The 12497-nt window shown below is 54.3% G+C and overlaps 1 protein-coding gene across 1 annotated transcript; it reads left to right on the top strand.

Moving 5' to 3' along the window:
• The first annotated feature begins 649 nt into the window (after window positions 1-649).
• FANCG (FA complementation group G) lies at window positions 650-10879 on the top strand. The gene is made up of 14 exons (XM_063422349.1): window positions 650-943; window positions 1047-1128; window positions 2657-2788; window positions 3606-3799; window positions 4413-4566; window positions 5736-5866; window positions 6226-6372; window positions 7146-7306; window positions 7533-7599; window positions 8103-8440; window positions 8605-8660; window positions 9247-9384; window positions 10200-10332; window positions 10615-10879. The coding sequence occupies exons 1-14, from the start codon at window positions 839-841 to the stop codon at window positions 10730-10732; spliced, it is 1956 nt and encodes a 651-aa protein (XP_063278419.1). The 5' UTR covers window positions 650-838; the 3' UTR covers window positions 10733-10879.
• The last annotated feature ends 1618 nt before the right edge of the window (window positions 10880-12497 follow it).

The following is a 12497-nucleotide window of genomic DNA, read 5'->3' as shown; positions in this document are numbered from 1 at the left end:
ACACCTGGAAGGTGGAAGTGATGCTCAAGTCTCTGCTGGGAAGCAGAGACTTTTTTCTTTTAAAAAACCCTCCAAAACAGGCAGGTTGGCTGTGCTGTTCACCTGGCAGCCTGGGTACAGCACGACCAACTCCATGAGGCAGCCAGGGAGGGATAGCTCCGTTGATAAATTGCATAATTAATTAATTAATCGGGAGTCGGGGGAAGCATGTGTGATTTGCTGTCTGACGGTGGCATGGGGCTCTGGGCAGCTATGAAAAAATTATATCTGCAAATAAAATGGTGAGAGTCAAGGAGAGCTGTGTTGTCTCCTTCTGTCCTTCTCCCCAACCCATCTGGGGTCTCCTTCATGGTAACCCTCATTTACAATTTTCTCCTGAGGTGGAATGGAGGGTTAGGCACTGATCTCTTCTCTGCAGAAACCAGCAACAGGACCGAGGGAATGGCCTGAGCCTGTGTCAGGGAAGGTTTAGGTTGAATTGGGGTCCAGAACTTTGCAGGTTAGGAAAAGGGTCTTCTCCAAGAGAGTGGTCGGGCACTGGAATAGGCTCCCCAGGGTAGGGGTCACAGCTATAAGCGTGCCGAAGTTCAAGAAACGCTTGGGCTGTGCACGTGGTGCGGTTCCTGCGGGGTACAGCATAGAGCCGGGGGTTGGATGGGTCTCTTCCAGCTCGGGGTATTCCGTAGCCGATTCCATGACTTGGGGGGTTCGCCTTGCGCCGAGGTTTGTCCCTCCTCGGCCGCCCCCTTCCCAGCGTGCTTCCCCGTTGCCGTGGTGACGGCCGTCCCCGCCAATCGCCGGCCAGCGCGGGAAAGCGGCGCGGGCGGTGGCGGCGGCCATGAAGCGGCCGCGCGGGACGGAGCCGGGGCCGGAGCCGGAGCTGGAGCGGGGCTGCCTGCGGGCCTGGGCCGCTCACAGCCGGGCGCTGGTCGGGCGATGGACGGTGCGGCACGTCCTCCTCCTTCCCCTCACCCCCTCCCCCAAGCGGCGGGGCTGCCGCCGGTGCCGCTCCCCAGCCGGGCCGGCGGTAAGCGCGTCCCTTGCAGGCGGCGCGGTGCGGCGGAGAGGCGCGGCAGGCACGGCGGCAGCAGCGAGATGAGTTCCGGGAACTGCTGCTGAGCATCCGCGGTGAGTGGCGGCCGGCGCGCCCCGCCTTCACCTCCCGCTGCTGTCCCGGGCCTGACGCGTGTGGGCGTGGAAGCACCGGCTCCTGACACCTCTGTTTACCGGGATGCAGCTCCGATATCCTGGTGCTGGAAACAAACGCGTGAGGGGGACAGGGTGAAACGGTTCCCGCTGCCCAGTGCTGAACGGGGCCTGCAAAGGAGATAATCACAGAATCATCAGGGTTGAAAGGGACGTCTGAAGATCAGATCACCCAGTCCAACCCCTCTGCCAAGGCAGGGCCACCTGGAGCAGGTGACACAGAAACACGTCCAGGGGGGGTTTAAATGTCTCCAGAGAGGAGAGCCCAGGACATCCCATGGCAACAGTTGCAGTGCTTTGCACCCTCAGCATAAAGAAGATCTTCCTCAAGTTGAGATGGAGCTTCTTGTGTTTTAGTTTATGAATATTGCTCCTCTGGTTGCAGGTCCAGTATTGTAGTGCTGGAAACAAGCCAGGATGAAATGATCCTTGTTGCCCTATATGCTGATCTGAGCCAGCAAAATGGTTACTGTCCAGTCCCAGACTCCACCTTAACTTGCTGGGCAGAGCTGTGGGGTTTCTGTAAAATAAAAGTGAGGCAGCCTTTTCCATGAGAAGTCAGGGAAGAGGCTTCCTGACACAGGTGTGGTGCAGAGAAAGCCCAGTGTGAGGCAGCCTTATTTGCAGTTTTCTCAGCTCCTCAGTGCAAGAGAGACATGGTGCTCCTGGAGAGGGTCCAGCAGAGGGAAATAAGGATAATTAGGGGACTGGAACATCTTTCTTACAAGGAAAGCCTGAGCAATCTGGGCATGTTCAGTCTGGTGCAGAGCTGACTGAGAGAGAACCTCATTAATGTCTGTCAGTGTCTGCAGGGAGGTGTCAGAGGATGGGCCAGGCTCTGCTCAGTGGTGCCCAGCACTGGGACACGAGGCAATGGGCAGAAACTGATGCACAGGAAGTTCCACCTGAATATGAAGAATAACTTTACCCTGATGACTGCATATTGGAACAAATTTCCCAGAGAAGTTGTGGAGTGTCCTCACTGGAGATACTCAAACACCATCTGGATGCAATCCTATGTCATGTGCTCTAAGGTGGCCCTACTTGAGCAGGGAGGTTGGACTAGATGAGCCACTCCAGTCCCTTCCAGCCTTACCCATTCTGTGATTCCATTATATCCTTATCATGAGAGACACAGTGTGTGAAAGGGTGGATGTGCAAGAGAGTAGGCTGAGGTGCTTTCCTGGGAGAGCTGAAAGGCCTAACTCCTGGAGGACTGCAGCATTTGGATAGCTGGGGAATGGATGTCTAAAGTAGTGTTGACACGTGGAGTGCTGATCCATGCTGCATGTCTGGGCACTGCAGTCCCCAAATGGCTAAATCACACCACAATCACTAAAAACTTCTTGCCAAGCCACTTCTCTTGTTGCCAAGCCAGGTGTTGCCACCTGAGCATGGACAGCTGTTTACTGTTAGCCAGCTAATTTTCTTGTGTTGGCTGTGCCCACAGGGCTGCCAGCTGCCCTCCCTGCCCTGCCTCTGGAACTCACTGTCCTCTACAACTCCCTGCTTTTCACTGTGGGAGCATCTGACTCTGCCATCAAAGGAGAAGCAGAGGGAATACGCCAGGGGCTCCTCAGGGGTAAGGATGTGGTTCTTTGTATGGGAGTTTTCGGGGTCAGGAGAGCGTTCTCTGTGCTCTGGAGATACTTGGTGACTGGCTGGAAGTGTAGGAACTGTGAGCAGACACTCCTGGCTCTGCTAGGGAAGGCCAGAGATGGGGGAAACTGTAAGCAGACATGCCTGGCTCCACCTGGAAACTGAGCAGGCACACCTGACTGTGCTTGGAAAGGCTGGAGATGGGGGGAACTGTGAGCAGACATCCTGGCTCTGTCTATAAAGGCTGCAGGTGGAGTGACATGTGGCCAGGAACAATGTGCAGCTGCCTGCCTGCTGCTGCCTGCAGGTATGGGCTGGAGGTTTCAAGGGAAACAAACGTTTTTGATGTATAAGGTGCCAAATCTCTAGCAAAGTTTTAGTGATAGTAGAAAATTAGTATTTTCTTTAGTTTTCTTGATTATTATTTTCATACTTTTCTTTAATTATGGTGTGCTGGCTTCAAAGAAAACTCACTCAGTTCAGAGGTGGATCTGCAGTGTTGGCACGTGCTTACCTAAGGGCAGATGACTTCAAGAGGGCTCAGCAGAGCTGGAGTCTAGTTCTGAGTTGTGCTGTGTGTTGCCTCCTAAGTGTGCCGCTGTCAGCTCCACCCTTTTAGAGTTTGTTTTCCATTCTGCTGAGGCCAGGCCAGCCCTGCAACTCCATTCTTTCCATTGCTACGATGAGCCTGTGCTTTCTTGAGGCTTTCTCTCCCTCTTGCATCCTGGATGTCTGTTACAGGGCACCAATGCATTGTCTCACAGCTCTAGGTCTTTTTGCTTGTCTTACTCTTTTTTCAGTTCTGGAGGCTTGTGGGGTCTGCGGACAGGATCTTGGCACGGAGGAGCTGTGGCAAAAGGTGCTGCAGGAGGTAACTGTGGAGGAGCTGCAGGCACCTCTGCAGCGCCTCGGGGCCCTGCAAGCAGCCTGGTGGCTGGCAGCCAGCCGGCTGGGAAGTGTTGCAGGCCTATTCCAGCTCCTGAGCACTGCTGAGGTAACTGGGCACGGGCAGATCCCAGAAGAGCTGGCATAAATACCCTATTTGTCTTAAAACGCACTCTGCAAAATGTTGTTATGGAACTTGGACAGCTGAACCCATCAGTGCTGCCTAGTCAGCATGACTAATCCTCCCTCTGGCATCCCAGCATAGCCTAATGGCCCTGAGACTGTTAATGGATTCCAGAATATTCTGCCTGTGTGGGCCCTGGACCTCTGTGTGTCAGAGAGGAGACTTGGGCAGGCTGGAAGAGGGCTGCAGATGCAATTGCAGACTCTGTAGGGAACAGGAGTGGGATGCAGAACTCTTCCCTGCTGATGGGTCCCATCTTTCTGAATGAACTCCAGCAAGCATCTGTTGCTTGCCAGGAGGCCCTGGAGGTGTCCCCCACTCTGGGCTGGGGAGGTGCTGCCCCAGGCCAGGCAGGAATCCCTGCAGTAAGGGGGTTGTAGCTGAAGTGAATAGATGGTAGGACATTGCTCCCCAGTCTGCTCCCACTGCAGGGAGCAGTGCTGAGTGGTTTGGTGGGACATGCTTCTCTATGCCCTTGGACTGGTGTTTCCTGCTTCCCTTCAGCATTCTCTGTTCTCTCTCCTCTGTGCCTTCACAGGACCAGGGAAGAGCTCACTGCAGTGAGGGGCAGAACAAACTCCTCTCTGTGATCAAGGTGTGGCGGGTCCCTCCTGAAGGGGCCTCCTTGCCCCTTGTGCAAAGCGCCAAGGAGTTGAAGGAGATCCTCTGCACTGCAGCAGCCTTCCTGCAAGGTTTGTGGGGGACAGGTACTCATGCCAGCACAGTCTTCTGCTGCTCTGTCCCAGGACCACTTTCCCTGCTCTTACCCTGGGTTCTCTTCCCAGGAAAACTGGCCTTTGAGGTTTTTTCGGCTATTCTTTTGGAAGCGGGTCTGGGCTGAGCCTCTGAGTGTCAGCCTTTACATTTCATATTCAAATCCTTCCATGCTTTTCCCCACCTCATCCTGTCTCTGCACTATCACAGGGCTTCTCTGCCTGTCTGTGACTTTAGGGGAGGCGTCTGGGCCCTGCAGTGACCTTAAAGCAGAAGGCTGGCAGGGGATTTATAAAGATTTTCCTTTCTTCTGTCTGTCTTCCGGAACCTGCCTTGTTGCAAGCACATTGTTTCCATTGTTTCCCTGGGATTATGATGCTACAAGAGCCACACAAAGCTGTTGTGACACTTTGTAGCCTGGTGTCACAGCAGGCAATGGATCTCCTTTGGCTGCTGTGTTCCATCCTGCCTGTTTTCTCTCCTTTACTGTTTGACAATCCCAGCAGCTTTGGGGACAGCCAGTGCCGTCTTGCGGTGCTTGGGCTCATACAGGGCCTTCCTGCCAGGAGGTAGAGCAGGAGCTCTGGCCAACAGAGCTGGAGCCAAAATACTCAAGGGAAGCACCAGCACTTCCAGCAGGGAGGTGGCAGATGTGAGTGTGGTGCTGCTATGTGACAGCAGCCTCAGAGGGAAGGCTGAAAAGAAGACTGAAAGAAAAGCAAATAACCACTTGTGATAAATATCAGTTAGTTGATATTCCAAAGCATCCTGCTGGGAAATGACTAAGATGTGCTGGAAAAATTCTGAGGTTCTGTGCGTGCTTCCCTGTCTGCACTGCTGTCATTGTGGATGAATGTGGAGGTGAGTTGTCCAGCACATACCCCTGTCCTTGTTCTGGGCCAAAGGAGGCATCTTGGGCTTAGAAGCTGCTGTTATTTCTGCTGGACAATTCCATTGAGTAACTTGTTCTCTTGCAAAACCATTAAAGCAAAGATGGAAGCTTGGCACTATCCTGCTGTGCATCGCTGGGTTTGGAGGGGATCAGGCCAGTCCCTATGGCACTGGGAATAAAAGAGTACCACGATTGTTTGGGACCAGGTGGGCCAGGAAGGTGAGCCACAGAGCCTAGATGTTGGGTCTGTTCTAGGGCTGCAGGAGCTGGAGGCTGGGAACTTCCCCACCGCACTTTCCCTGCTTGAGGAAGCTGCAGGAGGATTCTGCTCCAAGAAGGTCCTGGCCCAGATCTACACCTGCCTTGGCTGCTGCGCCCAGCGAATGGTAATGACAGCAGAGAGGGGAAAGGCAGCTGTGGGGTGGGGAGGCTCAGGCTGATGCCCACAAGGCCTCTGTGTGGTCCAAGGCCTCTGCAGGGAGGGAAGGCCTTGAGCAGAAATTGCCCTTGTGGCCTCAGCCTCCTTGGGCTGCAAAATCCAAGCAAAGATTTTGACTGATTGTAAAGTGTTGCTGCAGAGAGAGAGAAGCTCAAAAACTGACCTAAGGAGGGCTGCCTTTGGCTGAAGTGGTGCCCTGCTTAGTGGGGATCTCTTGGGGAATCGGAGTGAGAATCTGGATCCCACCAAATGGTAAAGACATCAGCAAGATGCCCTTTCAACATGCATGTCTTCCCATCCACCTAGGGCAAGCCTCAGACAGCCCTTCAGCACCTGAAACGGGCGCTCCAGGTAGATTTCCAGTGCCTTCCTGCCCTGTCCCATGTGGCAGCTGTGTACCATGAACTGGGAGAGACCGATGTGGAGGTGCAGGCCCTGACTCTGCTCTACGAGGTTTGTCTAGTTCCTGTAGTTCTGGCATGAGTTTTGCCCAGCAGAGCCTGCACAGAGCTTGCAGGCTTCTTCCTTCTGGGGGGTTGTTTGACCTTGGAAGGGGGTCCCCAAAGTAGCATGGTGCTGCCTTCAGCAAGTGGGCTGGAAGGAGTCCATCAAGATCTAAAATTCCTGCTCAGCACCACGTTTGGATGTGGCAAGACCTTGGGTCCTAGTTCATGTTTGTGGTGGCGTGGGAGGTTATACTCTCAGGTTGGAAAGTATCAATGTCTTAGTAAAGTGTGTAAGAGTAAAGAGGTCTTTAAGGGCAGGTTTTGGCAGTGTGGGGCAGTGTGCATTAGTTGTGTGAACCTGCCTGTGAGAGTAGGTCACAGCAGTAGATTCTGAATTATCTCTTCAGCTGTTTGAAAACTGTCAGATACATACAGAGAGGAGAGGGAACTCTCTTCTTATAAATGGTCTAACTACGTCTGTGGCTGCTTGGGATATGGTGCTCCAGGCAGCTCAAAGCACTTTGAACTAAAAACCTGCGGTGATCTGGGTGATCTTGCAAATCTCCTGGTGCCACGTGGAGATCAGAAGTCTGCCTGCCCCTGTGTGATCCTGATGGCTCCTGCTGGAAGCAGCTGCGAGAATAATGTAGCTGTACTTGTGAAATGCAGCACTTCTGCTCGCCTGGGTGCATCTCCAGATATCAGAAGTGACAAAAGATTGAAGCTGCCTGAGATTTGACCTGTGTAATGTTGATAATATTTTCTGTTCCTGTTTCACAGGCTCTGGGAAAAAACCCTTCAGCAGCTGCTTCCTCTAGTCCCTATTTCCTAATGCAAACAGAGATGCTTGTCCACACACCAGTACTCACTTCTCTCCTTCGCCGTCACCACCCCTCTGAAGTGAAGTACCTTCTGGCACAGAGGTGTCTCCAGGATGGGAGGTAACAGTGCCTCTGGTCTGCTTGCAGCATGCTGCCTGTTTGGGCTCTGCAGTTTTCCTTGTGCTCCTGGAAGTGGTCCAGTTCAGTGCTACTGTTGCAGGTCTGCTCAAAGCACGGAGATTGTGAACAGGGCAAATGTGGTGCAGGGGGGGAGACTGGGCTGGCAACCCAGGTTTCACCTGGCTGACGGCACTTCTGTTTCCATCATGTCCTGTTCCTATTACAGGGTGGCTGATGCAGTGGAACATTACCTGGATTTTCTATCTCTCCTTCAGGAGGGGCTGCAGCAGCAGGTAGGTTTCCTGATAAAGAGCTCCCTTGGTGACTTGGAGGATGAGGGTTGGAGGGATCCAAACCCAGTCCCAAAGGCTGGGCCCTGGACATCAGCCCTGGACTCCAGGCTTCAGTGTCTAGTCTGAGATGTGAAGGAAATGAGGCAGGGGCTGATGTGAAGGAAATGAGGTGGGGGCTAGTACCCCCGACCTGTGGCATGTCTGCCTTTGGATTCACACCAGAGAGCACTCACCACTGCTGTTTGGAGAGACAGCTTCCCCCTTCTTGTGGGGAGCAGCTGTCAGTCTGATTTTGGACGTCCTTCACTTCCAGAGTAGGGATTTGATGTCTCGATTCTGCTGAGCTGTGAGTGTTTCCCATCTGCCTGCTTCACCAGGCTTACTGTGGGAGAGGGCTTGAGCTTTGCTGGGCAGCAGCTCCACGTTCCCAGTATGCACAGAAGCATCCTGCCTGGCTGAGAAATCTGCAGTTCTGCAGCACTGATGTCACCTTTGCTCTCCAGGTCCCTCTAGATGGTAGCTCAGTTCTGCCCAGGATCCCAGAGGTGTTCCTGGAAGCAGCGTCTGCCTTGGAGCAGGCTGGGAGGCTCCAGGATGCCATAACTGTGTGTGAGGAGGTCATCAGCCAGACGACTGACCTCGTTCCACGGGTGTTACGAGTGGAGGAGAGGCTGGAGCAGCCAGAGTGCCCATTGCCAGGGGCAGGACTGGCGAGTAGACTCCTGTCCCAGAAGAAGGAGAGCCTGTGCTGTCTTGCCTGGAGAGCAGCTGGATACCTGCACCAGGGCTGGGCATGGGCCAAGCTAGGCGAGAGCAAGGAAGCTGTAACACAGTTCAGCAGGTGATAAAGCCTTGCTGGGAGAAGGGGCCTCACGAGCAGGCAGCAGTGGTTGGTGGGGCTAGGGCAGAACACAGCATGGCTCTGGGGCTGCCCGGACAACTTGACTCCTGCTCTGCTAAAGGCCCGGGATTGGCTCCAAAGCTTTTCTGGCCTCTCACCCACAGGTGCCTCAGTGATCTCCTGCGTGTCCAGCTTCACGGGTCTGGCATCAAATGGACAGGTAGGACACCACACAGGTGGGACCTATGTGGGGCCTTGGCTGTGTAAGGATCTGTGTGCTTGGCAGCAGCAGGTAGAGGGTCAAGCTGAGTGGGCCCAGCATCACTCTGGCAAGAGGTAGTTGTCCCAGGATGCAAAGCTCTAGGCCATGCTGAAGCCTCTGAATAGAAGAGCTGGTTTTTTTGGAGCGAAGTTGAGCATTGGCTCTGCCTCCTTCTTCATTGTCTAGGTAGCAGTTAAATGGGCTGTGAACTGGAAAGCTTCTCCAATCCAGTCTTTGGGGAAAAAGATATTTCAGTGGTGGAGAGGGACAGCCAAAGGCCAGGCTGCTGCTGAGATCACTTTCACCATAGCTATGTAACATTCTAGGCTCTTGACATCCTTCACTCTTCCCTTCTGCTGCCTCCCGACCTCTTCCAGGCTGGCAGAGAGGCTGAGCTTTGCCATCTGTCTCTGAAGCTGGAAGATGAGCAGCCCAAGTAAATGCTTGGCCTGTCCTGACTGCTAACCTAGCTCAGCCTCCTGCGGACAATGGAGAGAACGTCTGAGGGATGCTGTCTTCAGGTGTTTGTGTCTTCCTGTGACAGAGAACCTCCAGGCAGAAGTGGAGGTGCTCCAGAAGATCAGGTTGCTCTCTCTTATTGGGCGAGGTGCACAGTTCCTGGAGCTGGGGAGGCACAAAGAAGCCCTGTTGGATTTCCAGCACTGTTTGCAGATCTCACCAGGTAAGGCTCATTTTGGTGAGGAACACAAGGGATTTCCACAAATTTGCTCTTGGCTGCTTTGCTGTCTTCAGCAGGAGCTTCTTGTGCTTCATACCACATTTATTCAGGTGTCAAGGACAACAGTAGGGCCACTAGCAATGTTAAATACTAGAGATACTTCTGTGCAATCTGGTCAGCTCACTGCCATGGAGAAACAGACCAAAACTATCGTCAGAGTAGTATATCAGAACCCTGACTAGCTTGGAAATTTCCTGCCTCACTCCCAGCGTGGTACAGCCAATTTCTCCCAGACAGGTCTGCTTTCCCAGAACAGAGGAGTGGAGTTGTGCTTCACCTAACAAAGCAGCACGTTCATCCCTGGCAGTACAGAGGCCTGCAAAGGGAGCATTCATGTCTTGAGCTCAGCCAAGGCATGGCTAGTGCTGCTCACAGGGCTGCTGTCTCCTGCTCAGTGCTCTGACATGCTGAAAAGGTGTGAGCTTCACCAGGATCTGTCAGACCTGCTGGTCCCAGTCCTGCCTGTGGCTGCCTCCCTTTGGGTGCAGACATGCCTGCAAGGAAAAGCCCAGTCTGTGTCCAAAGAGAGGTGTGGCAGGCTGTGTCGCAGGGCTGATGCTATCTGCCTTGGCTGCCAGCTCCGGGGTTAATTAGAGCCTGTGACACAGCCAGGATGGCCTCTTCCCCATTATACCACTCTTCCTACACTCATTGCCCTCGTCTGGCCTCTGAGCTTCTTTGGTAATACCCTGCAACCCAGCAGTGCTGAAGACCTGCTCTTCCTCTGCTAAGGGCTGATCCTTCTTCCTGTCTTGCAGGTGACCCAGCTGCTGCCTCCTACCTGGTGCAAGCCTTGTGGAAGCTGAACCGAAAGCAGGAGGCGGCTGCTCAGTGGCAGAAGTTCTCCCAGGGCTCCCCTGGAGTGGATGGGCAGCAGCAAGGGCAGGGAAGGTGTGCAGAGGGATGGGTGAAATCTCATGTCCTGCAGTACAAACTGTCTGTCAGGCTGTGAGGGCAGTTTGGGTGTCTGAGGAGCTTTCCCTGATGGTTGCTCTGAGGGGCCACAGGCTGTGGGTCTGCTGTGACTCCCTAGGGCACAGAAGAGCTGACATGGAGCCAAATGGGGAGGGCAGAGGCTGCAGGTAGAGCAGGGGGACATGCAGAACAAATGTCTTAGGGCATGGCAAAGGAATGCTGCAGTTCTTGCTGCTGCCATGTTCCCTTCTCTTTCAGGCCCCTCCCTTTGTACCTGGTTTCATGTCTGGAGCAGGCGATGTTCCCTCACAGTGAACCTCTTGCCAGAAGCATACAGGATTACCTTGGGGCAGCAGCCCAGGACACTTCAAGCTGACCTGGTCATGCCCCTCATACCCATCTGCTGAGGTCTCCCTGCACTTGGCTGGCACAAGGCCTTTAAAGACTCCTCCAAGACAGAATTACTGTGTGATGAAGCTGGATTCCCAAAGGACTGAAGCAGAACAGATGTCCTTTACTAATAAAAAACTCAGCTCTGTTTAGCTTCGGGTTTTTCCATGCTCTTTTTCCAGAGCAAGTTGTTGCTGTCATGGCCTTGACACTGCCTCCAGCTACAGAGAGACCATGGGCTGTGTGCCCTGGATGTGTGAGAGACCAAGGGCAGAGATATCTTCATCCTCTGTGCCTTGCACGTGGTGGCTGGCTTTACACTGGGGCTCCAGGGAGCTGATTGTGTGTCCCTGTCTGTGCTTTGTGTACCAGCTTTTTGCTTGGTTTCTGTGGTTTGGAGCCCAGAGAAGGGGTTTTGTCTGAAGCATGCAGCTCTGAGGTCTGAATTTCACAATGCTGTACTAATCAGGGAAAGCAGCAAGGTCCAGACCCACACCTGTGTGTTCTCTGTGGTGCTGAGGGTCTGTGTCACTGCCATAGCTTCAGGCCCCTCACTCTCACATGTCCCTGCCCAGTGTCTGGTGGGACATTTTTTTGGATGAGGCAGGTTCCCTGACCCCATTACCCAAGCCTTTGGCAAGCCTTGCCTCCCACAAGAGGGAAGGGGTGCTTGTGAGCTGCAAAGCAAAGGAGGAGTGAGGGGAGAGGAAAGAGAGCATCACAGAACTCTGGGGGAGTGCAAGGTAGGAGCTGCTGCAGCCCCCTCAGAACGCAGGAGAGACAGAGAGGGGCTTTGTTCTGCAATTCCTTCAGAAAAAGACCTTGTATATCCTGGGCTGCATCCAGAGCCCCGTGGGCAGCAGGGGAGGGAGGGGATTCTGCCCCTCTGCTCTGCTCTGCTGAGACCCAGCTGGAGCTCTGCATCCAGAGCTGGGGTCTCAGCACGGGAAGGACAGGGACCTGCTGGAGAGAGCCCAGAGGAGGGCACTAAAAATGATAAGAGGGATGGAGCAGCTCTGCTGTGAGGTAAGGCTGAGAGAGCTGGGATTTCCTATCCAGCCTGGAAAAGGCTTCAGGATTCCCATTCCTTCAAAGGGCCCCAGCAGCGCTGGAGAGGGACTTTTGGCAATGACATAAAATGATTGGATGAGAAGTAACTATTTTAAACTAAAAGAGGGCAGGGTTAGATGCGCTATTAGGAAGAAATTCTTCCCTGTGAGAGTGCTGAGGCCCTGAACATGTTGCCCAGAGAGGCTGTGGCTGCCCCTGGATCCCTGGGAGCGTTCGAGGCCGGGCTGGCTGGGGCTCCGGGCAGCCTGCTCGGGTGGGAGGTGTCGGTGCCCCAGGCAGGGGTGGGACCGGCCCTCTCCGAGACCCCGGCCACGGCCGGCCACAAGCAGGAAGGAAGCAGCTCTAACTGGCGGGAAGAGGCGCGCGTGCGCACCACCCCCCTTCTGATTGGACCTGCCTTCGGGCGCTGCCCAATCAACTGCGGCTGTGGAGGCGGGACTTCCCTCCCGCGTGTTCCCGTCGGTGGCTCTTCGCCATTGGCCGCACCGGAGCTGTCGCTCGAAAGGAGAGCCGCACTGCGATTGGTTGCATGTAGTGGCGTCTGGCTGGTGACCATTGGCCAGGGCATACGGAGGGGCGGGGCTCAGGCGGAGCCCTCAGTCTCTTTTTTCGTGCTCTCCCATTGGCCCAGGCGGTGGCCGGCCGGAATTTCCGATTGGCCAGCGCAGGATGTTGCTAGG

The sequence above is a fragment of the Prinia subflava genome, chromosome Z (genome assembly GCF_021018805.1).
Source record: "Prinia subflava isolate CZ2003 ecotype Zambia chromosome Z, Cam_Psub_1.2, whole genome shotgun sequence".
Classification (NCBI taxonomy): Eukaryota; Metazoa; Chordata; class Aves; order Passeriformes; family Cisticolidae; genus Prinia; species Prinia subflava.
The sequence above is the reverse complement of the archived record's forward strand: the minus strand, read 5'-3'. Positions and strand labels throughout refer to the sequence as shown.

What these genes read in the sequence shown, in the direction of transcription:
- FANCG (XM_063422349.1), top strand. Translation starts at nt 839, where the DNA reads ATGAAGCGGCCGCGCGGGACGGAGCCGGGGCCGGAGCCGGAGCTGGAG. An exon ending in AGGAGGGGCTGCAGCAGCAG is followed by an intron (nt 7,600 to 8,102) that starts GTAGGTTTCCTG and finishes TTTGCTCTCCAG; the next exon opens with GTCCCTCTAGATGGTAGCTC. An exon ending in GTCTGGCATCAAATGGACAG is followed by an intron (nt 8,661 to 9,246) that starts GTAGGACACCAC and finishes TTCCTGTGACAG; the next exon opens with AGAACCTCCAGGCAGAAGTG.